The following is a 22,184-nucleotide window of genomic DNA, read 5'->3' as shown; positions in this document are numbered from 1 at the left end:
CCATTGACTTCGGTGGGAGCTGCTGGGTGTTCAGTACTTTTAAATATTAGGCCACTAATTTAGGAACTTAAATATAGCTCTAAAGCCCTAATTTTAAGCTAGTTTTTTAAAATCGTGGATGCGCACACTCCTTATACATAGAGCAGTAAGATGATCAGAGGACATATTGTTGATAAGTTTTCTGTGAAGGCCTGAAAAACAAACCACCAACAAAATCAGCCTGGTTTATTATCATTATAACTTTAGTGCCTGACTCACTGGATATATTCAAATGATGAATCCCTGCAGTAAGATGCATTATACCAGACTTAATATCCTTCAGATAGCTGAAGAAGGTTGTATAATGGCCTTGTGTAACACTTATGTGTCCATGTTTTATGAAATGTGACCCTACTCATATATCTAGTTAACATCCAAAGCATTAAATACTTTAGCAACTGTTGCTAGCGCTTTGTCGCATATTGTTTAGACATGTTTTGTAGTAGACTGAAAAGGTTTGTATTTGATAGAAAAGAATAAACTACATTTTAAAGACCTTTTGACTGTCAAAGAGAGCAAGCAGATAATCTTGCTCTGAATTTTAAAAGTACAATCATCTTAATATAAAACAATGCCCATGAAAGAAAGATTCTTAAAGACTAATGAAAGGGAGTTTTCCATTCAAAGGGATACTACTTTCAAGTCAAAGGTGGTCCTGAATGTCGGCTTTGTAAAAACAAGCTTTAACAAGACCTAAACCAATAGAGACGTTTCTATGAATATAAAAAGAATGACAATGGACAATTTTTTTAAAACAACAACAAAATGTCTCTGCAGTATATGTCACCCCATCTTTGGAGCATTAAGTTAGGGCATGGGAAAGCTGAAGACAAAAATGATTAGAAAGTCATGATAAGCCAAAGAGAACCTGCCTAATTCATTTTTAGTTGTCAAGCCTGAGGAAAAAAAACAAACAGCATAAATAGCGACAAGTAAACAAGATTTTTTAAAAGTGTCTGTTTTCCTCTCCTAAGGGCCCTTTCTTTGAACAGACAAAGCTCCTGTTGACTTCAGTGGTAGTACTGGGAATTCTAGGAATGCAGGATGTAACCTTCAAATGTTATCTGCAAAATAGGTGAGGAGATTTGTTTTAAAAACTGTATAGGAAATGCCATACTGGATCAGACCATATAGTCCATTGTCCTCTCCAGTAATGGTTGACACCAGTTATTTCAAAGAATAGTCCAAGAAACTATGCAGTAGGTAGTTATGGGATAACCTGTCTACAGAGAAATTTTCTTCCTAACCCCTATGAGTTAGAAGTTGGCTAAAGCCCTGAAGCATGAGGGCTTCTGTCACCTGCAAACATTTTTTGTTTTAATCTTTACTTTGGAACTTAACTCTGGATGTTTTCATTATGGTTAACCCTACACGGTGACCTTTCAGTGCAGAATGTAAAACACAAAGTTTACCTGATTCAAAGAAGCTGTCTCAAGAGTCTATTAACAGTGGCATAAAGTGGTGGGATATGTTATATTATTTTGCCACTTACAATCAACATGTAACTTGCACTGGTTTTGTATTCCTCGAGAATCAAATTCTGCCTGGTGTGGTGGATTCAATTCCCTTTGAGACCAATGTATAATGTGGGTGTGTAACAGCGTGAGAGGGACTTTACCAAAAAAAAAACAAAAAAACTTCCATGCTCTTAGTAACTTCTTCTGCTGGATGCAGCAGGTATATGTTACCATCTTTTGCCACATACACCTACCATGTAACTAACACCACTGTTTATATCACTTCTGGATTTGGCCCAGAAATTCCTCCAGGAGTTGCATTTCCCCTCTCTAGGCTACATTTGGCTGAATTAGCCCATGATCACACAATCACATATACATAAGCCGCACTCAGATTGTTTTTAAATAGAACGTATACATTTATGTTGGAATTAAGCAGTTTGAAACAGCATTATATATATATATATATATATATATATATATATATATATATATATAAAAACATCCAAAGTTCAAATTGATTTACATTGTTTATTTGGGACTTATTGATAGAATTAAGCTTTAATACACCATAATAGGATACAATTAATTAAGATGTAAGTGAGGTATAACAGGATCACGAATGGCTGAAGGTCAGGACTATATTATAGAAAACTAAAAATAAAATACCAGTAGATTGTTTCTGGGCCTGAATGAGCTCATTTTGCCAAACCATACTGTCAGGTACCAGGAGTGCAGAAAACCATGGCAAACTGCGCAGCTAGCAGACTGTTCAGATGGCCCTCTCCTCCCTAATTTACTTTATAGTTTTGAGAATTGGGGGTGCAGGAGAAAAAACCCTATCATCCAAAAGCTTTATGAAGACCTCTGACCTAGGTGAGATTGCTGAAATATATTGGGCAGAACCTGGGGGAGGAGGGTGTTCCGCATTGGCTCTAGAGATGAAACAGTCTGCTTGAGGGGTTGTGCATAAATTGATCTCAAAATTCTGGACCCAAACTCTGTTTACCTACCAGATCAGTCCTCTGTGATGTGTGTCCTTCCCTTGGAGTTAATCCACCTGGAAGGAGTTCTAATGTACTTCTGGCTTGAATCATCAGAAGATCTTGGTTTCATACAGCAGTTGATCTTTCTGATGTCCATGAATACTCCCCCTGGCAACTGATACATCTACCTGATAGGCAGGAATGCAGCAAATGCTTAGAGCTTTCTGCCAAAAGGAAGAAATGGTGCTAGCTGGCAAGGGAAGAGGAGGCTTATGCTCTAACCACCATTCTGGGGTAAAACCTGACCAATGGTACCAGAGAATGAGTCCCATAATTCCAGTAACACAGTGTCATAAACAGATAGTTAAGGGTTAATGTCTCATTTACCTGTAAAGGGTTAACAAGCTTAGTGAACCTGGCTGACACCTGACCAGAGGACCAATCGAGGGACAAGATACTTTCAAATCTTGGTGGAAGGAAGTCTTTGTTTTGTGCTTTTTGGGTTGTTTTTTTGTTCTCTCTGGGGATTAAGAGGAGCCAGACATGCAACCAGGTTTCTCCAGTCTTTCTGAAACAGTCTCTTATGTTCTAACTAGTAAGTACTAGATAGAAGGCGAATTAGTCTTTACATTTGTTTTCTTGATTTGCAAATGTGTATTTTGCTGGAAGGATATTTTACCTCTGTTTGCTGAAACTTATACTTAGGCTAGGAGGGAGGGAGTCTCTCTGGTCTATGTTAAGCTGATACCCTGTAAACATTTTTCCATCTTGATTTTACAGAGATAATTTTTACTTTTTCTTTCTTTAATTGAAAGCTTTTCTTTTTAAGAACCTGATTGATTTTGTCATTGTGTAAGACCCAAGGGGACTGCGTCTGAACTCACCAGGGATTGGTGGGGGGAAAGGAGAAGGGGGGAAGGTGAATTTCTCTCTGTTTTAAGATTCAAGGAGTTTGAATCACAGTAATCTCTCAGGGTAACCCAGGGAGGGGAAAGGAAGGGGAATGGTTTATTTCCCCTTGTTTTAAGACCCAAGGGGTTTGGGTCTTGGTCTTCCCAGGGAAGGTTTTGGGGGGACAAGGAGTGCACCAGACACTGAAATCTCTGGTTGGTGGCAGCGCTATCAGATCTAAGCTAGGAATTAAGTTTAGAGGAGTACATGCAGGTCCCCACTTTCTGGATGCTAAAGTTCAAAGTGGGAAAGAGACCCTGACACACAGGTACATGTGGCTGAGATAAAAGGAACTCCATGTTAGCTGCAAGAAAAATAGGAGACATAATTGGTACAAAAGAGAGCAGTGGGAGTTCTTCCACACTGAGTGGGAAAGAAATAAAGTCTTCAGGAATCTTCTTTTCTCCTCTCCCAGAAGGTGATGGGAACCACTGCAAAGTTCTTCTTCATGGAGAAGGGCTGGCTTCTGGGAATAGGTTTGGCCAGACCACGAGGAGGGGTGTTCAGGCAAGGGCAGCAGGAATTCTCTGGTTCTATTGAAGACCATGCTTAACCACAGCCAGCAATGACAGCCTCTGTCTCTTGGCACCAATAGTTCCCAGACTGCTTCTTGCCATCTCAGATTTGAGGTAGCTTGCCAGCTAGTGGCATCACACAGACGGTCATCATAGAATCATAGAAGATTAGGATTGGCAAAGACCTCAGGAGGTCATCTAGTCCAACCCCTGCTCAGAGCAGGACCAACCCCAACTAAATCATCCCAGCCAGGCTTTGTCATCCTCCTAGGGTACACCCATGTGACAACACAAATGCAGGACCTCAGTTTTAAAGTCTCATCCAGAAGCATCCCATCCACTGAACTTCATGCAATTCCATTTAGCTATTGTGGTGGGAAAGAAAGATTAAAAGTTATTCTTGCTGACATTCAAACCTGTGATGCAAGAGAACCTAGAGCAGGCCTGCACAATATATGGCCCGCGGGCAGCATGCGGCCTGCGGAGGCTCACTGTGTGGCCCGCGGCGGGGAATCTAAAAGCCATGGCCGTGGCCGGGATTCAAAAGGCTCTGAGTTGCCTGCAGCGGCGGGGGAGCCCAGAGCCCTTTAAATCCCAGCCGCAGCCGGGAATCAAAGGGCTCTGGGCTGCCCGCAGTGGCAGAGAACCCAGAGCTCTTTAAATCAGCTCAGGGCTCCCAGCTGAAGAGATGGCTGGGAGCTGTCAGGGGCAAATTAAAGGGTCTGGGGCTCCAGCGACTGGGGGAACCCGGAGCTTTGCGAGTCTGGGGCAGGGATTGAAGGGCCCAGAGCGCCTGCCACTGAGAGGAGCCCTGAGCCCTTTAAATCTCAGCCGCGGTCAGGAATCAAAGGGTTCTGGGCTGCCCGTAGCAGCAGGGAGCCCAGAGCCCTTTTAATCCCAGCTGTGGCCGGGATTCAAAGGGCTCTCAGCTGCCTGCAGAGATTTCTGGCCGCGGATGAGATTTAAAGGGCTCAGGGCTCCCCGCCGGCACGGGCAGCCCAGAGCCTTTTGAATCCTGGTGGCGGCTGAGATTAAAAGGGCTCAGGGCTCCCAGTGGCTGCAGGCAGCCTAGAGCCTTTTGAATCCCCGCCGCGGCTCCAGCAGATGGGCTGGGGCTGGGATTTAAAGGGCTCGGGCTCCCCTCAGCAGCAGGAGCTCTGGGCCCTTTAAATCCCTGCCCCAGCCTCCGGAGCCCCGGACCCTTTAATTTGCCCCTGACAGCTCCCAGCCACCTCTTCAGCTGGGAGCCCAGGGTTGATTTAAAATCAAGTATCATCTCCTCACCCCCAACCTTCCTTTTTGGCCCACAGCTGATTTGGTGGGGCTGCGCTGGGGAAGGAAGGTTTGTTTTTGCAGGGCTGGGCAGTGCTGGGGCGAGGTGTTTCCGCGGGGTTTCGGCCCTCAGCTGTTTTCTTTGGAGTAATGTGGCCCTCGCCCCTTTACGAGTTGTGCAGGCCTGATCTAGAGACTGCAAACCTGCTGCTTAGACCATTAAACCCCCCCTCTGGCTGGGCTTATTGTAAAATTAGAGAGGCCATTTTGGTAGGCCGTTTCCTCTCTGGCTTTAAGAACAGCAAGCTAAGAGTAAAATTGCACTTGAGAGGCAGGCTCATCTGGATCCTAGAACATAAGAACTGCAAAGATTCTAGGGATACAAGATCATATCCTTGTTTATTAGTCACAGAAGAGAGAAACCAACGTCCGCTACAAGGCGCTTTACTGCCATGTCCACAGAACTTTCCTTTACTAGATTCTGCCTATCCTCTTTCTTATTTTATAGCTTGAAAAGGATCCCCAGCTGTCCTGCTCTTCAAGAGATACATGCTATCACAGCATCCTGCTCCTTGCCATAACTCCTTAGAGCAGGGGTGGGCAAACTTCTTGGCCCGAGGGCCACATCTGAGTAGAGAAATTGTATGGTGGGCCATGACTGCTAATGAAATTGGGGTTGGGGTGTGGGAGGAGGTGAGGTTCTGGCTGGGGGAGGGGCTCCATGGTGGGGACAGAAATGAAGAGAGTTCAGGAGGCGGGAGAGGTTTCTGGCCTAGGGTAGGGGGGCTGGGATGCGGGGACAGGGGGGTGAGGGCTCCAGCTGGGGGTGCATGTTCTGGGGTGGGGCACGGGATGATGAGTTTGGAGTGCAGGAGGGTGCTCTGGGCTGGGATTGATAGGTTCAGAGGGTGGGAGGGGGATCAAGGCTGGGGCAGGTGGTTGGGGCTTGGGGGGAGACTCAGGGGTGCAGGCTCCAGGCAGTGCTTACCTCAAGCGGCTCCCTGAAGCAGCAGCATGTCCCCCCTCTGGCTCCTATGCAGAGGCACAACCAGGCAGTTCTGCTGCGCGCTGTCTGGTCCGCAGGTGTTGCCCCTGCAGCTCCCATTGGCTGTAGTTCCCGGCCAATGGGAACTGTGGGGGTGATGTTTGGTGCAGGGGCAGCGTGCGGAGCAGAGCCCCCGGCTCCCCTACGTGTAGGAGCCAGAGAGAGGCCATTCCGCTGCTTCTGGGAGCCGCACAGAGTGGCCCCCGACCCTGCTCCAAGCTGGAGTGCTGGAGCGGGACAAGTCTCAGACCCCACTCCCCAGCGGGAGCTCGAGAGCCGGAATAAAATGGCTGGCAGGCCGGATCAGGCCGTAGTTTGCCCACCCCTGCCTTAGAGTATTCTTAAATAATACAATAACAATGGACAAAGTCCTAAGGGAGACACTGTGCCCAACAACCTCCCATTACTATTAGCTCAGCACCTCTCAGGATGTGGCTCACTGCTTGCAAAGACTCTAGCAAACTTTAAGCGTCAACACCTTCTTAATTACATAACATTGGAAGAAGTATAAAAGTGAACAAAAAGAGCAATAATTTCTTAAAGACTGTTAAAAAATAATCTGGCATACATGTAATAAGAAGAGACGTCAAAACCTCCCACAGAGAACTGAAAGCTACAAGGAAGCACAGAGTAATAAAATTACCAAGCTGCTTGTCTGCCATTTCCTCGATTTCTAATTAAGAGACATCAGAACACTGATACGTGATTCAGTGAATCCAGAGTATTTTATTTAGCAAAAAACTCAAGAGCCACCAATCAATAACAAGACTTCACTCAAGCATATGCTGGATCACAGAAGGATCCACTTCTCCGGCCATCAGACTGGTGTGCAGACTTTGGATTGTGGCTTTGATTCCAAAACGCTGTCTCCAAAGGACAAATGCAGCCACAATCTGTGACTGCACATTGTGAGGGTGATTGACTTTACATCTATAGATGTCATTCTGTGACAAACCCAGGTACAGTACAATATGCTCCCACTCAGGCCCCAGACTCCTGGCAAGTTTGTTAATCTGCTGATCTGTTGGGGGGTTCTTCAAAATGTCTGGTGGAATTCCAGTTAACCTGTCATCTGGAAAAAAGAAAAAAAGCATACATACATCACCAGGCAATATTTTGGGCAAAAAAATGGGCAAGGTTAATACAGTCCGAAGCTTCAACAAAAGGATTAAGCTTTATGGTTAAAGACTGAAATAATTTAGGGAACAAAACAAATCTAAAACAGAAGGATTCATTATCAAAAAAAAAGTGATAAACAAACTTTGTTATAGGACTCTGAGATTTAGGAAAATAAAAAACCTAGACATTGTGATACTACTCAGGGTATGTCTGCAGAGCCTGTGGAACCAAGCCTCCCAGCCTGTGCTGACAGACTTGGGCTAGCAGAGCTCACACTAGCATAGGTGCTGGAACTAGGGGTGCTGCCACACCCCCGGCTTGAAGTGGTTTCCATCATATACAGCATTTACAGTGTGGTTCAATGGCTCTGTGCCTCCACTATACAAATTGTTCCAGCACATTAGCACTCCAAAAAGAGCTGTGTAGACAGCACTTTGAAATTGTGGCTTGGGTTGGAGCTCTGGCTCTGAAGCCCCCTCCGTCCCCTTCCTAGGCTTCAGAGCCTGAGTGGCAACTTCAGTGCTTACACAACTAGTTTCAAAGTGCTAGTGCGAGTCCTGCTAGCCCGAGTCTGTCCGCCGGGGCTGGGAGGCTTGCTGTCACAGGCTGGGTAGACATACTCTAAGAGGCCAAGATTTTCAAAACTGACTGGTGATATTGGGTGCCTAACTTGAGATCCCCGAGCAGAGGGTGAGTGTTCAGCACTTCATGAAAAGCAGGCCCTTCTAAGGTATCAAGCTGGGCACTCAAAATCACCAGTCACTTTCGAAAAATTTGGCCAGATTTTATGTCCTAGTTGCTAAGGACAGAAGGGACCATTATAGTCTCACTTCCTGCATAAACACAGGCCATAGAATTTCAGCCCATAATTGCGTCAAGCCCATAATTCCTGGTTTAACTATAGTAAATCTTTGAGAAAAATATGCAACCTTAAAGACTTCAACGGATGAAGAATCCACCACATTCCTAAATAACTTGTTTGAATGGTTAATTAATCTCACTGTTAAAAATTTATGCTTTACTTTTAGTCTAAATTTGTCTAGCCTCAGCTTCCAGCCATTGGATCTTGTTATGCGTTTGTTATATGAAAAAGCCATCTATTGTCAGAAATATTCTCCCCAGGGAGTTACTTATAGATCATGATCATCCCTTAACCATCCTCTTTTAAGTTAGATACATTGAGCTTCTTTTGTCTGCCTATTAGGCATGCTCAAATCATTCTTGCAGCTCATTTCTGATCTCTTTCCAATTTGTCAATGTCCTTTTTGAAGCGTGGCCATGATCAGTAGACACGGTATTGCAGTAATGGTCTCACTAAGGCTATATACCATGGTAGAAAAATCTCCATATCACTTCTTATTACCCTACTTATATGCCCAATGATCACATTGTACTGAGAGCTCATGTTCAGTTGGCGACCTACTAGTACTCCTAAATCTTTTATGTGTTGCTGCTTACCAAAATATAATCCCTCATTCTGTGAGTCTGATCTACACTCAGCGTGACCTAACATTCATGCATATAATTGTATTAAAATATATGTACTTCAAACAAGCCTAGCTTACCATGCAATCAAACTTGCTCTGTAGAACTGACCTGTCCTTATCATTAGTTGCCATTTCACCAGTTTTTGTCATCTGCAAACTTTGCCAGCAATGATTTTATAGTTCCTTCCCAGACACTAATAGAGATATTGAATAACAGTGGGCCATTAAAAGATTCCTGTGGGATCCTAAAAGAAGTATTCCCAGTGGACAGTGATCCCCCATTTACAGGGTTTTGTTTTTTTTTTTTTTTAGCAGTTAGTCCAGGGGTTCTCAAACTGGGATTCAGGACCCCTAAGGGGTCATGAGGTATTACAAGAGGGCAAGGCCAGCTCCAGGTTTTCTGCCGCCCCAGGCGCCAAAAAAAATAAATAAAATAAAAAAAAAAAAGCTGCAGCAGCGTGATCGCACTGCTCCACTCTTTGGCGGCAAGTCCTTTGCTCCCAGAGGGACTGATGGATCCACCGCCAAATTACCGCTGAAGACCTGGATGTGCCACCCCAATAGCAGCCGGAATGCCGCCCCTTGATATTGACCGCCCCAAGAACCTGCCTCTTTAGCTGGTGCCTGGAGCCGGCCCTGCATAGGGGGTCACGAGCTGTCAACCTCTTCCCCAAACCCCACTTTGCCTCCAGCATTTATAATGGTGTTAAATATATAAAAAAAAGTCTTTTTAATTTATAAGAAGGGGTCACACTCAGAGGCTAGCTATGTGAAACGGGTCAGCAGTACAAAAGTTTGAGAACCACTGAGTTAGCCAGTTTTTAATCAATTTCACCAAATTGCCCCAGTCTCTTCTCCACTCCTGCCAGCACAATCCCAATCTGCAACGCCCTATCTCACCCAGCTATTTGGCCTCTCCTTATTCACAATCTCCTTCCCATTACAAATTATTTCCCATAATCCCTCTTCCCCGACCCAGAACCATTCATCTGGCCTTCCTCAGACCTCTTTCATGGGATTACTTCCAGTCACATGGTCCCAAAACAATTCTTTTGACTGAATTTTGTCCAAGCTCCTCAGTGCTTCCCACAAAATCCAGAAATGTATTGCTCACCTCAAAAAATTTCAATGCACTGAAAAATTTTATTACCAGAGTCACAGACTACAGTACCAATACAGTCCATCCACCAGTACAGCTACCCAAGGAAATGCATAGGCTACCATAGTTAACAGTGTTTAAAATGTTAAAGGAATGGAACATAAAACCTCCTGTAAACCTGAGGGGCCTTCTTGAGTATTCCTTATTGTAATTTCAAAGGAACTGAATAGGGTATTTTAGATCTCAATGTGCTGTTCAGAGAGACAGACTTTTGCCTGTAAAGTCACAGCTGATACTAGTTACACTGAAAATGATGCAACTGGAAAGAAGGTATTGCAAACATATCTATGAAACCTAGTCATCCTTAGATACCAACCGTCCCTTGAGATCACACCCTGATGCTACAGGCCAATGAATTTTGTCCTCTACATTTGTTGCCTGGGGGATTGCATCAAAATGGAAGATAAATACCCTCCAAGAGAGGGCTAATTATAGCCTACTGATCTCAATGATGAATAAGCAGCCTACAGAAGAGCCGTTTTGTGAAATCGAATTCATAGCTCCAATATCATGCTCACAGTCTCCATCCATGTAACACAGGAACAACAATGAAAATGCAGCACTCCCTTTGCATCATGAAAAATTTCTTGTAAAATATTTTTTGCATAAAATATTTGCAGATCATTTGGGTCATTCAAGACTGATGTACACTATCAAGAGCTGTTTTGAATAAAAGAAATAGTTACTGTCTAAAAAATATTGTAGGCTGCTTTCATCTTTATGTCTCTAGACCACTAGAAGAGCCCTGGGGGGTTGGATGGCTAACAGAGGACGAATAATGGGCTCCTCTGCCTTCCTTAGGTCACCAGTACAAACCTAGCCCAAGTCAGGACTAGCTGAACAGTATGACCCCCAAAGGGCCATTTGGTGGCTTATGGGAAATGAATTGGTGGTCTCAGTCCAGATCACAGTGGACGTAATTTCAAATCAGTTTGCAAAAGTGGATTACTTTGGGCCTGATTCACTGAAGTTAATCAATGTCTTTCAACTGACTTCAGTAAGCTTTGAATCATGCCTTTTGTTGGCAAAGGGATCAAGGATGAAATGAGTAAGAAGACGACTGAACTACCTTCTCATCAGTAGAGGGGGTCTCTCCAGAAAAGGGTTGAGACAACACTGGTGGGGCTGCCTGTACTGCCGCTTACCAGCTCTGCAGGTAATCAGAGGGCTTCTGTCTCCATAACTGTAAATCTGAACCCTCCATGAACAAATATTTAACTAAAACTAAAATTAAAAAGATATGGCACAGTATAACTATGGTTATATTGTACTCTGGCTGATAATATCTCGTGGCAATACAGCTATTATTATGCTTAGCTACTAAATATAAAAAGACTGCTCCCCTCCCCCTAAAGAACTGTTATCTGCCAACCTCCTATGATCTTTGCTCTCATACCGAACTGTTCACATTTTCTCGGCACTAGCAATAAGATGATTTTATGCTGAGAATATTGAAATGTGATTATGCAGGGAGGATTACAGACAAGCCTGGTTGTAAAGGGCTGCAAGGATTTTGGGTGAGCATTGCTCTAAGACACGAGAATAGCTTAGTAATTAAGTCTAAGCTTTAGGATGAGCATTATGATTTTGTTTTATATGTAACCATTTCTTTCCACTACTTCTACTTGCTACTACCTCAGTCTCTGTACTTTGTTAAATAAACTTATACTTAATTTCATTATAAATAGGGCCCTACCAAATTCACAGTCCATTTTGGTCAATTTCACAGACATAGGATTTTAAAAATCATAAGTTTCATGATTTCAGCTATTTAAATCTGAAATTTCACGGTGTTTTAATTGATGGGGTCCTGACCCATAAAGGAGTTGGGGAGGGGGTCCACAAGGTTACTCTAGGGGGAGTTGCAGTACTGCTACCTTTACTTCTGTGCTGTGCTGTGCTGGCAGAGCAGCTGCTAGCAGCAGCACAGAAGTAAGGATGGCATGGTATGGTATGGTATGGCCACCCTTACTTGTGCACTACTGCCTGCAGAGCTGGGCCCTCAGTCAGCAGCTGCCACTCTCTGGCTGCCCAGCTCTGAAGGCAGCAGTGCAGAAGTAAGGGTGGCATGGTATGGTATTGCCACCCTGACTTCTGTGCTGATGCTGGCAGGGTGCTGCCTTCAGAGCTGTGCACCTGGTCAACAGTCACTGCTATCCAGCCGCCCAGATCTGACGGCAGCACAGAAGTAAGGGTTGCAATACCGTGACCCCCATAAAATAACCTTGCAACCCCCCCCGAAACTCCCTTTTGAGTCAGGACCCTCAATTTGAGAAACGCTGGTCTCCCCCGTGAAATCTGGTCTTTTGTGTGCTTTTACCCTATACTATACAGATTTCACGGTGGTGGGGGGGAAGCCCAGATTTCACAGCCAGTGATGTGTTTTTCATGGCCACGAATGTGGTAGGTCCCTAATTATAAACATAGCTAATTGCTTTGCATTAAGCAAAGCGGTGATCCAAGGTAAATCTGGTAAGATGGCATGTACTGTTTCTCTGGAAACAGTGAATCTGTGTATACTGCAAGTGTCCAGTGGACGCGGGGCTGGACACCCCAGGGAGATTGGAAGGCTCAAGGTTTGGCGAGTGACTATTGCTACTTCTGCAGAGTAGCAGTGAGGCCTGCAAAGACTAAAGGGAAGTGTTTGAGTTGATGGTGGTGTTGGAAAGCTGAACCACACCAAGCACAGACAAGGCTTCCTCATGCTAAGAGCAGATGCGGTAGTGAGATGCCCGGCAACTCATACCCCTGGGAAGAATCACACAAGTATCTTGCCTTCAGCATGTTATCAGCCCTTTAAAAATAAATAAGCATCATCATCATCGTCATCATAAATAAAACCCATCCAGGAAATCTTTTAATCTAATATGGGTGCACATGTTTCTGGGATGTTAGCCAGATGTTATATTTAATACAAAGCATTGTTATTTGAGTCCCATTCTATACTCTGTGCTGATTCTTTTTCATATATAGTAGCACATAGTTATTGCAACATTTGGGATAGATAGAGAATGTTATCTAGATATCTAAAAATTGTTGTATCTTTATTGAGAAATATTTACATAGGCCATTTTAGATGCAAATTCTAAGTTACATAAAATAGGGTTGAGGTTTATTATTATTACTGTTTTACAAAAGCAAAGGCATTTCAGTTGAGGGTGAAATTTGCTATACAATTGAGGCCTTAGTCTTTAACATATTGTTCAGATACTACAAGTAATTTGCAGTAACTACGAAGTATCCCCTTAAATACTACTTCAGTGTGCTCTAGTGAGCCTAACTGTTGGGGCCATATAGCAAATTTCAATGAACAAGGATCAAACTCAATCCTTTTCTTTCAGTCCTGATGCAGGCAAATTGGATCACACCTTCCAAAGCCCTGTCTGCTCCCATTTCTAAGGGATAGTCTACACTAGATGCAGCTGTGCCACTGTAGAGCATCTGGTGAAGACACTCTATGCTGAAATGGCAAAGCTCTCATTAACTTTAGTGGTGCAAGATCAGGGGTAGAGGGGTAGGGGGTGTTCCTGAGCTTCCAGACCAGTGCATAGACAGGAGGATGGTACCATGCTGTTGAAAGCAGAAAGCAAACAGAATCAGGATCTAAACAGAACATCCCATAAACGCGTACCCAGACACAATGTGGCTCTCCCTTACTAATCCAAACAGCACAGCCTTAAGTGGGGCAAAATGGCAGGATGCCACCTGTGAATTCCCATGTTCCTCAGGGCTTTTCTGACTTACAGCCATGGGTCATTGAAGCATTCCAGTAATCCCCTGTGCCAACGGCAGTGAGGAGAGATGGCATAAAGCTAACCAAAGCAGGCTTTATGCCACCTTGAGATTTTCTTATGTCAGGGGACGCCCCAGCTGGCCACGTGAGTCAGCTTTAGTGCTGGTTTGTGCCACTCATCAGGGCCAAGGATCCAGTCTTCCATTCCTAAGATTGTTGGAAGTCATTAGGAAGTGCATAATACCCACAGAGTTCACAGCAAGTGTTATCAATATTCTCAGTGATGACTTTATTCTCTGGCCTTCACTCAGAGCACAGTTCTTCCCTGAAAAGTGCTAAACAAAAAAGGCTGCCTGGGGCTCAACATTTCTCATCTCTCAGTCATCTCCACAGCAAATCTGCTCACTTGACAAATCGAGTGAGCCAACAGCCCGTCACATGCGGAAGACACATTTCATTTTTTAAAGGAATTTCACAACAAATTGCTCTCCCTGCGGCCTCCTACAGGCCTATACACTTGCTTAACTGAAACACATCACAGATCTAACAGCAGGTGCTGAACTGGCACACACAAAGCTGCCAGGTTCTGTCCTGCTCCAGGTGTGATATATTATCCAGTACAAGGACATCTGCTTGTAGTCCTGTCTCATACTTGCTGCCAAGAATTAGCAAACCTGTAAGTGGAAACTCCCTTTTCATTGAATTACAGAATGGAATCAGTATTTTGGAAAACCCTGGTGATGGAAAAGCTATCTGCAGAAACTATGGGCCAGATTCTTTTCTCAGTAACATCTCAGTATAAATCCAAAGTAACTCCACTGCCTGCTGTAGAGTGTGATCAAGCTCAGAGTCTGGCCTATTAAATATACAGACTATATTGCAATATGGAATCTGTACCAAGAGTAGAATGAGGAAAACAACACAAGCCTTCCAGAACTTGCATAATACTTTACAGGTTCAGTTAGCACTTACCTGTTTATTCCCCATTCCCTCAAACCTACTGTGACACAGGCTTTACTGAGAAAACTATGCTAGTTTGGGACAGTGCTGAGTTAAGTATATACAGTAGGTATAGTTTTGCTCTGCAGCCCTTGTTTTCATGTCTGAATTAATTCAGGATGGTATGAAGCCTGTATAACTGGATAGCTTCTAATCTGATGAATGCAAACAAAAAAGTCATTAAAATGCAGAATATGCATAGTACCAGAAATCACAGCCACTGACAAGTATCAATATGATATTCAGTATTTCCATATATTGTAACTGACTGATCGAAGCTGCTAATAAAAATGGAAGACAAAAATAAAATATGGTTTGCCATATCCTTTGAAATGCTTCTACCTGGGGTCCACAAGTTCTCCCAAGCCTTAAGCATCCGGTAGTGAACGTTGGCAACTTTAATAATCAACATAGCGAATGGGGTTATATGACTGCAGACCCAAAACAGCAAACAACTGTTGGAGTTGGCAACAAATAACGATCTCGCATTGGTCCATGACCCTAAGCAGCACAGTATCTTCCATTCAGCACGTTGGAATTTAGACTACTGCCCTGACCAGTGCTGGATCATATTGTATGCCAATCACACACAGCCAGCAGCATGTACTGTACTTAATGATCTTCCACCTGTGGAAGCATACTGGCACCAGAGCAAGCTGGTTTCTGCCGCAGTTGCAGTACATGTGATCAAGTGCTGGCACTTACAACTTCCATCAAAAATGGATTCCAACATAAGCTGAAGAATGGTGTCAGTTTTCCTTGACCTGACCATGGCATAGGTATGGTTTGGCACATAGGCCTTTTGGTGAAATTCTCTAGAACTATACCAGGTTGGTTAATATGTGCAATGGCTTTGTTTTTGAGAAACTGCCATTTCCGTGTGTGTATCAGTGATAGAACAAGTGCTTAGAGGAACCAAAAGAATGGCCTCCCACAAGTAGCAATATTATCTCTGACATTATTCAACTTATATTCAAATGACCTGCCATATACTGGGTCTCACAAGTTTGTTCATGCAGACAACATATGCCTCGGCACTCAGTCACGCTCCTTTGACAAATCTGAATGAGGCTGTGGTGTATTATTGTCATCGGTGGCACCTGATACCAAATGGAAGTAAGATGGTTTGAAGTGTCTTCCACTTACATCATACACAAGTGGACAGAGAGCTGAATATAGTTCTTAATGGTCAGAGAATAAAGCATGATTCACACCCAGTCTATCTAGGCATCATGTTGGATAGAACTCTCACATATCATGACCATCTTACAAATATAGTGAATAAGGTCAAAATGTGCAAGAGCCTGCTCTGAAAACTGGCTGGAATGATATGAGGTGCCAATGCCCAAACATTACACACTTCAGTCTTGGCACTCTGCTATTCAGCGGCGCAGTACTGCGCTCCAGTACAGGCTCATTCGTCTTACACAAAGATGATTGATGTACAACTTAATTCCATCACACACATTATTTTAGGCACACAAATCTAATCCTCTGCTATGTTACCAGTTCTCTGCAAAATTGCTCCACCCAGTGTTTGCAGAGAGGAAAGCGTAGCAAAGCTTGTCACAAAATTGCGAGTTATGCCACATCTACTGTTAATTAAAGACTTGTTTAATCCACCGCATGTTTGTCTGCCCTCACAGCACTCATTGTGGATAAGTTTACCAGGTGAGGGACTTATGGTCGAGGACACATGGAGAGTTTCATGATCTATAGAGAAAGTGACAAATAATGATCTTGTCTCTGACCCCACTTGATGTCAACCTGGGTTTGATTTACCATGAAGGCAATGGAGCCTTCTGAACCGATTTCATACCAGACATGGAATTTGTGCTGCAGTGGAATTTTGGTGGTGTTTTAGAGACAGTCCATTCTATCAACATGGGCAGCCACAAACCATGAGACATATTGTTGAGGACAGCAAAATTACTCAACTTTCTGGAGGTCTTCGTGCCTTGAACACTGTTGATAAGAACAATGTGACTTGGCTTGAGTGGATTGCATATGCCAAATACATAAATAACCAGTATCAGTATATTTTTCAAAACATTCTGAATGAAAGGATAGGAAGTTCTTTGTCTTTTTAGTGTAAATACATCTGAAGCTAACACAATGCTACTAAATTTGTGAACTACAATACAGCCATGATTCTGCAACACTGAAGTCGTTTGGAATTTTAAAACTGGCCTCAATGGGAGCAGGATCCACTCCTATGTTATGAGTTTGAACCACTTCATGCCAAAATCTTTATATTGCAAGCATTACTGTACTAATTGGTAAATACATTTCACTTACTGATGTTGGATATTAGAATGTGACACTTATCAATCTCTTTCCTTTCCATATTTGTATGAAAACATTAGATTGTGATAAGCTAAATGCATTTCTGGTATGATAAAAAAAATGGTTCAAAAAGTGGCAGAGAATTTTGGAATCTATGAGTAATTCATGAATGTGGAGGATTCCACTTCAGCTTAATAAAATCTGCTTATTTAAAAGTTCAGGTATAGCTTATTAACTTGCTAATCATTGCATAGCAGCTTCAAAGGTGGCAGCCAGAATATTAAAACCTGGAACATATTATATGCATCAAAACATGATAAAAATACTGTATATTCAAAATCCTTGGTAATGTGTTTCTTTTTTATTTTTTTTAAAAGTAATTAAAAAACAAAGCAGCAGGTCACTAACCATTTCTAAAAGCTAAGCAGTTTTCCTGAACAATCTGTCTGATCTAGCATTTTCTACTCCCACCCACTGTGACAGATTTATGTTACCAATTTGCCTGAGGCATCAGGTGATTAGGCTGAGGCCGCAGGATTGTTAGGGGAAGAGATGACAGAGCACACTAAGTGACTGAGTTTAAAGCTTTATTAATAAAATAATAAAACAACAGTGGAGTGCTGGGGATTTTTTCATGTTACTTAGAGGAAGGAAGAAAGCGTTAGTGCCCCAAGCCCTAACCCACTTTTTTACTTATACATGCAGTACCTGGGGAGGCCAAGCCTGGGTGTAACGTATGAAGAAGGGCGGGAAGAGGTGGACAGGAGTTTTGTTTTGTGTACAGGTTGTCCAGGGTGGGCTGTTGATCTCTGATTTGCGTTAGCTTTTAGTAGGGTTTTAAGTTTGAGGGCTGGGGGGGGTTGTTTAGGGACCTTTGTTTTCCATGCTTTTTGTACCAGTTTAAACAAGTTTTTTGTGACCTTTTCAGCGTTCCCAAAACACACCGGCATTAGGGATGTGAGACGGTTGTTTTTTCCCTTGCTGGCCTTCACCGTCTCCCTATTTTTGGGGGGTTGGGTAAGATCCAGGTACTGCTGCAGGCTTTTTGGCTGTATAGAGTTTGTTTGAGCGCAGTGACCTTGGACTAGAGCTGGCGTCTTATCTTCGGGCTGAGCTGAGTTGTCGCATTAACCCATTTTCTTTTCCCTTCCTCCTCCTTCAGCCTCTGGTAACCTGCAAAGGAATTTTTTACTTTACACTTACACCTTTAACACTTCCCAAAATGCCTTGCGACGCTTGCAACGGCATTAGCAAAATACAGTGCTGATCTGCCTCCCCAGGGGACCCCCTGAGGGAGGCGGCCATTGGGTTGTGACATTTCTCCCTTGATCCTGAGTCAACATTTTGTTGTGAGGGGTCACCACTTAGGTTTCCACCTTCCCTCGGACATGGTGGCTAGGGTTACTGTTGGTTTTCTACATAAACAGAAATATAGCACAAACAAAATGGTTAGGGTAGCAACAATTGCATACATTAGCTAGTAGTGGCTTTTGGTTTTATTAGTAACATAGCATAACACGTCCTCCTGTTGACATAGATGCCCCATTTGAACGGCTGTAACAAAGGCAGCTTTTTTCAGATTAAACGTGTGCTGCAACACTGTAAAGGAAGAGGCATTTGTCTGGAATACAGTCAGTTGTTCCCGAGTGTGCGTCGGGGCAGGAAAACATTGGGTGTAATTCATGAAAAATAAAACACAACATAATTAGAGATATTAACCATACTTAGCTTAACCGCGGGCCAATGCACCCTAAGTTTTTGTTGTTTTTTTTTAAACTCACGCATGCTATGGCTGAGGGTGTATACAATGAGAATTGTTTGCTTGGAGTGAGAATTACTAAGTTTTTCTCCTTTTACCTGGGACTTTTACAACTGGGGGTATACCCACCTGTAGTGTTCCCCTGCTAACCACAGTGGAGAGAGGAATGCTAACCCTTTTTCCATTTCTCAGGCATACTATGGCTGAAGATGGGCACACCTTTAATCATAAAATTTTTAACATGAAATATCAACAGTGCTGGACAGAGTAAACCTGAAATACCAAGGGCAGAACAGTTGGTGTGCTTTGCAGGCCCCCCTACAATTCTCCACCAAAACTGTGACAGATTTATGTTACCAATTTGCCTGAGGCGTTCCGCAGTCATGGGCGCTGGCATCATCGATAGGTTTACGGCTGGACGCACGGACATTAGGGAGCATGGACACAGAAGTCCAGCTGCCCTGGGCCAGTGGGCTCGCGGGAGTCTGGTGAACTCAATGCCCGTACCACGTGGGAGGCAACAAGAAGGAACAAAACCCTGTTGCTGCTTTCAAAGGAGGGTGAGGACTTCTCTTGGTTGGAGAGGGCTCTCACCAAAGTCATATAGAATCCCTGGGGTTCTGAGGCGGAGCTTCAAAAAGGCATGCATACTTGGCAAAATTTATTAAACCGGTATGCCAAGTATAAACAGCAAAAGTGTAGGGGCAGCTGTGAAATTAATATAAACTGTAGTGGCTATGTGGTATCAGATGCTGTTGGGGCAGAAAGAGGAGTTAGGAAGAAGGGAAGAAGTGTGTACCTGACAGCTGGTGGAAACTGAGCAGTTAAAAGTGCAAATCACTAACCAGGCGGCAACCCAAGCCTATGCCCAAAACAAGTTGCAGGCCTTAAAACAGAACTTCCAGGCAGAAAAAGCAAAATGCACCCGCTTGAAAGCACTGGCTAAGCAAGTACCGGTCCTTCAGAAACTCGTCAAAAATGTAACCATTCATGCCCAGCATACGCAGCAGCGTGTTTGCCATAAAAAAAAATCAAACAAAATGCCAATTGGCCATGTGTTCTGTCCAGGTGGCAGCCATTATGGGGGGTAAAGGGGAAGAAGGTTGTACGTATGGCACCCCCAACTACAAAAAAGAGCACCCCGTGGGGTGATTACAAAGAGGAAAGGGACCAGAAGAGGTGTGGGGGGGCTAGTTGAGAAGCCCACCCTGTTTGCTAAATTGGAAGTAAAACAAAGCCTGTGCCTATGAAAAGGGACAGTTCAACAAGAAAAACAGGACACCACCAATTAAGTATCTGAGCCCCTTCCACATTAAATAGATTAGGAACAGTGAAGTCCCTAGTGGATTTTATGTGATCCTGACTCTTTACCCTTTTTGGAAATGAGAGAGAGAGAGAAATTATTTGAATTGATGGTAAACTACAGTTGAGAAACAGAGTAGGATTACAACAATTTTTACCTCCAGCACCAAAATGGTATCCACAGCATCAACTGCTTGCTTCCCAACTGTTGCTTACGATCAATTCTAATCATTTGTCTCTGTCTCTCTCTCTCTCTCTCTCTCTCTCTCTCACACACACACACACACACACACACACACACACACACACACACAGATCCATGAGTCTACAGGGTTTAGACTCAAATGCATAGAAGTAAAATGGTACAGATGCAAAGAAAACACTCCCTCACCTCTTCTATTGCCTGTTCCCTATTTAAAGGGGTAGCTATGCGTTACAAACATTGTGGACCTGACTCAGTTACACTAAGGCCGCTTTGCACTGCTTTAAGAAATATGCTTTGTTGTTTTTCACTAGTTGAAGTAAATAAAGCTGAAAGCAGACCCGGTGGTGCCAGAACTAACCATGGCATCCTTGCCCTGAAGCATTTATGATCTAAGAAGGCATGAGCAGGTTCAGAACAGAGCTTGGTATGTTGGTCCCAATCAAGTTCTGTGGCACACTGAAAACCGAATATTAGAGGCAGTGTAAAATTAATGGAATTTAATCTCAAAATCAGTAACACAAGAAAGACTGAACAGATTATATTACTCATTTTATATTTAATTCAAAAAAAATCCCACCATTTTTAGTGTGCTTAAAGCTACCATAGCATTTCCTGTTTGCCTCAGAATTTAGCCTCGGAGTGCTGAAACCCCCCTCACCCCAACTTTTTCATGAGAATAGATGTCCAGCTTGTAGTATGGTCTACTGGACATAGGGTGACCAGATGTCCTGATTTTATAGGGACAGTCCCGATATTTGGGGCTTTGTCTTATATGGGCACTTATTACCCTCCACCCCCATCCTGATTTTTCACACTTGCTGTCTGGTCACCCTAACTGGACAGAGCACTGGAGTAGGACTCAGGAGATCTGGGTTGTATTCCTGGTAACATCACTGACCTGCTGGGTGACCTTGACCAGTCACTTCCCCTCTCTGTGGTTGTATTTCCTCATCTGTAAATTGGGAATAATAAGGTTTCTCTGCTTTGTGAAGCACCTTGAGATCTACTGATTACAAATGCTATACAAGAGCTAGGCATTATTATTGATATACATTAGTACTAAGTTAAACATATGTGCAAGGAAGATAAATTATAGTTAGTATGAGGCTCACAAGTGACTTTTCTGATATTTGGGCATTTTAAAATCTCAGACATAATGCAGAATTAACACAACAGCTATGAAATGAAATAAAGTTAAGTGAAAATACACTTATGTAATCAATTATGGCCTGATTCTGGAAGCTCTGCAGCTCTTAATGAATTCAGTGGGAGCTGAGGTGTTCAGTCCTTTTCCAGATTAGGCCCCAATCCAATCTACCCTTTCCCCCACATCAAATCTCCTCCAGGTGCTACCACAATACAAATAAGAAATAGTAACAGCAGTCAGCAGCTGCCTGTCACGATAACTATCAAGTACATGCATATCTACACTAGATTTCTTTTAGTTCCACTGGAACCAGATTTAGCTTCTGTCAGCACACACCAAGTAGATAGGGCTGCACTGAAAGTATGTTTCCCCCAGGTATGTAGTAAACTAGGGAAAACTCAAGTGATGAATAATTGTTTTAACTGTTATGTGACAAGTTCATCATATGACTTTCGTCAGGGGTTTGGAAATCCCTTCTTCTACCCACCTTGAACCTTCATCTCAAAAGGCCTATCCTCTCCTGTCAAAGCTGTTGAGCAAACACTATTTGATTGCTCTTTTGCCTGGAAAAATCATGATAAAAATCGACGGGGTGTTTCTCTCCTAACTCGAAAAAACAAACAAAAACTCTTAATAAGCAGAGTGAAATTCCTATTAGTGACATTCCTAGAGAGAGAAATTTCCAAAGGCTACACACAACTTTTCAACAGAAAAAAATCATGT

At 43.3% G+C, this 22,184-nt stretch overlaps 2 protein-coding genes across 5 annotated transcripts in view; both read right to left on the bottom strand.

Moving 5' to 3' along the window:
* SOCS2 (suppressor of cytokine signaling 2) overlaps positions 1 to 22,184 on the bottom strand; it is a 144,546-nt gene that overhangs the window by 4,652 nt on the left and 117,710 nt on the right. The window lies entirely within an intron of this gene.
* The window catches only part of CRADD (CASP2 and RIPK1 domain containing adaptor with death domain), a 100,953-nt gene continuing 85,740 nt past the window's right edge, over positions 6,972 to 22,184 (bottom strand). For all 4 annotated transcript variants that reach the window (XM_050935895.1, XM_050935894.1, XM_050935900.1 and 1 more), the window contains one exon: positions 6,972 to 7,337. In XM_050935895.1, the coding sequence (XP_050791852.1) occupies positions 7,036 to 7,337 (302 nt within the window). In that variant the 3' untranslated portion in view covers positions 6,972 to 7,035. The remainder of the gene's footprint in view (positions 7,338 to 22,184) is intronic.

This window comes from Gopherus flavomarginatus, chromosome 1, assembly GCF_025201925.1.
Source record: "Gopherus flavomarginatus isolate rGopFla2 chromosome 1, rGopFla2.mat.asm, whole genome shotgun sequence".
NCBI classification, from domain to species: Eukaryota; Metazoa; Chordata; order Testudines; family Testudinidae; genus Gopherus; species Gopherus flavomarginatus.
This window is presented reverse-complemented; position numbering and strand designations above follow the sequence as displayed.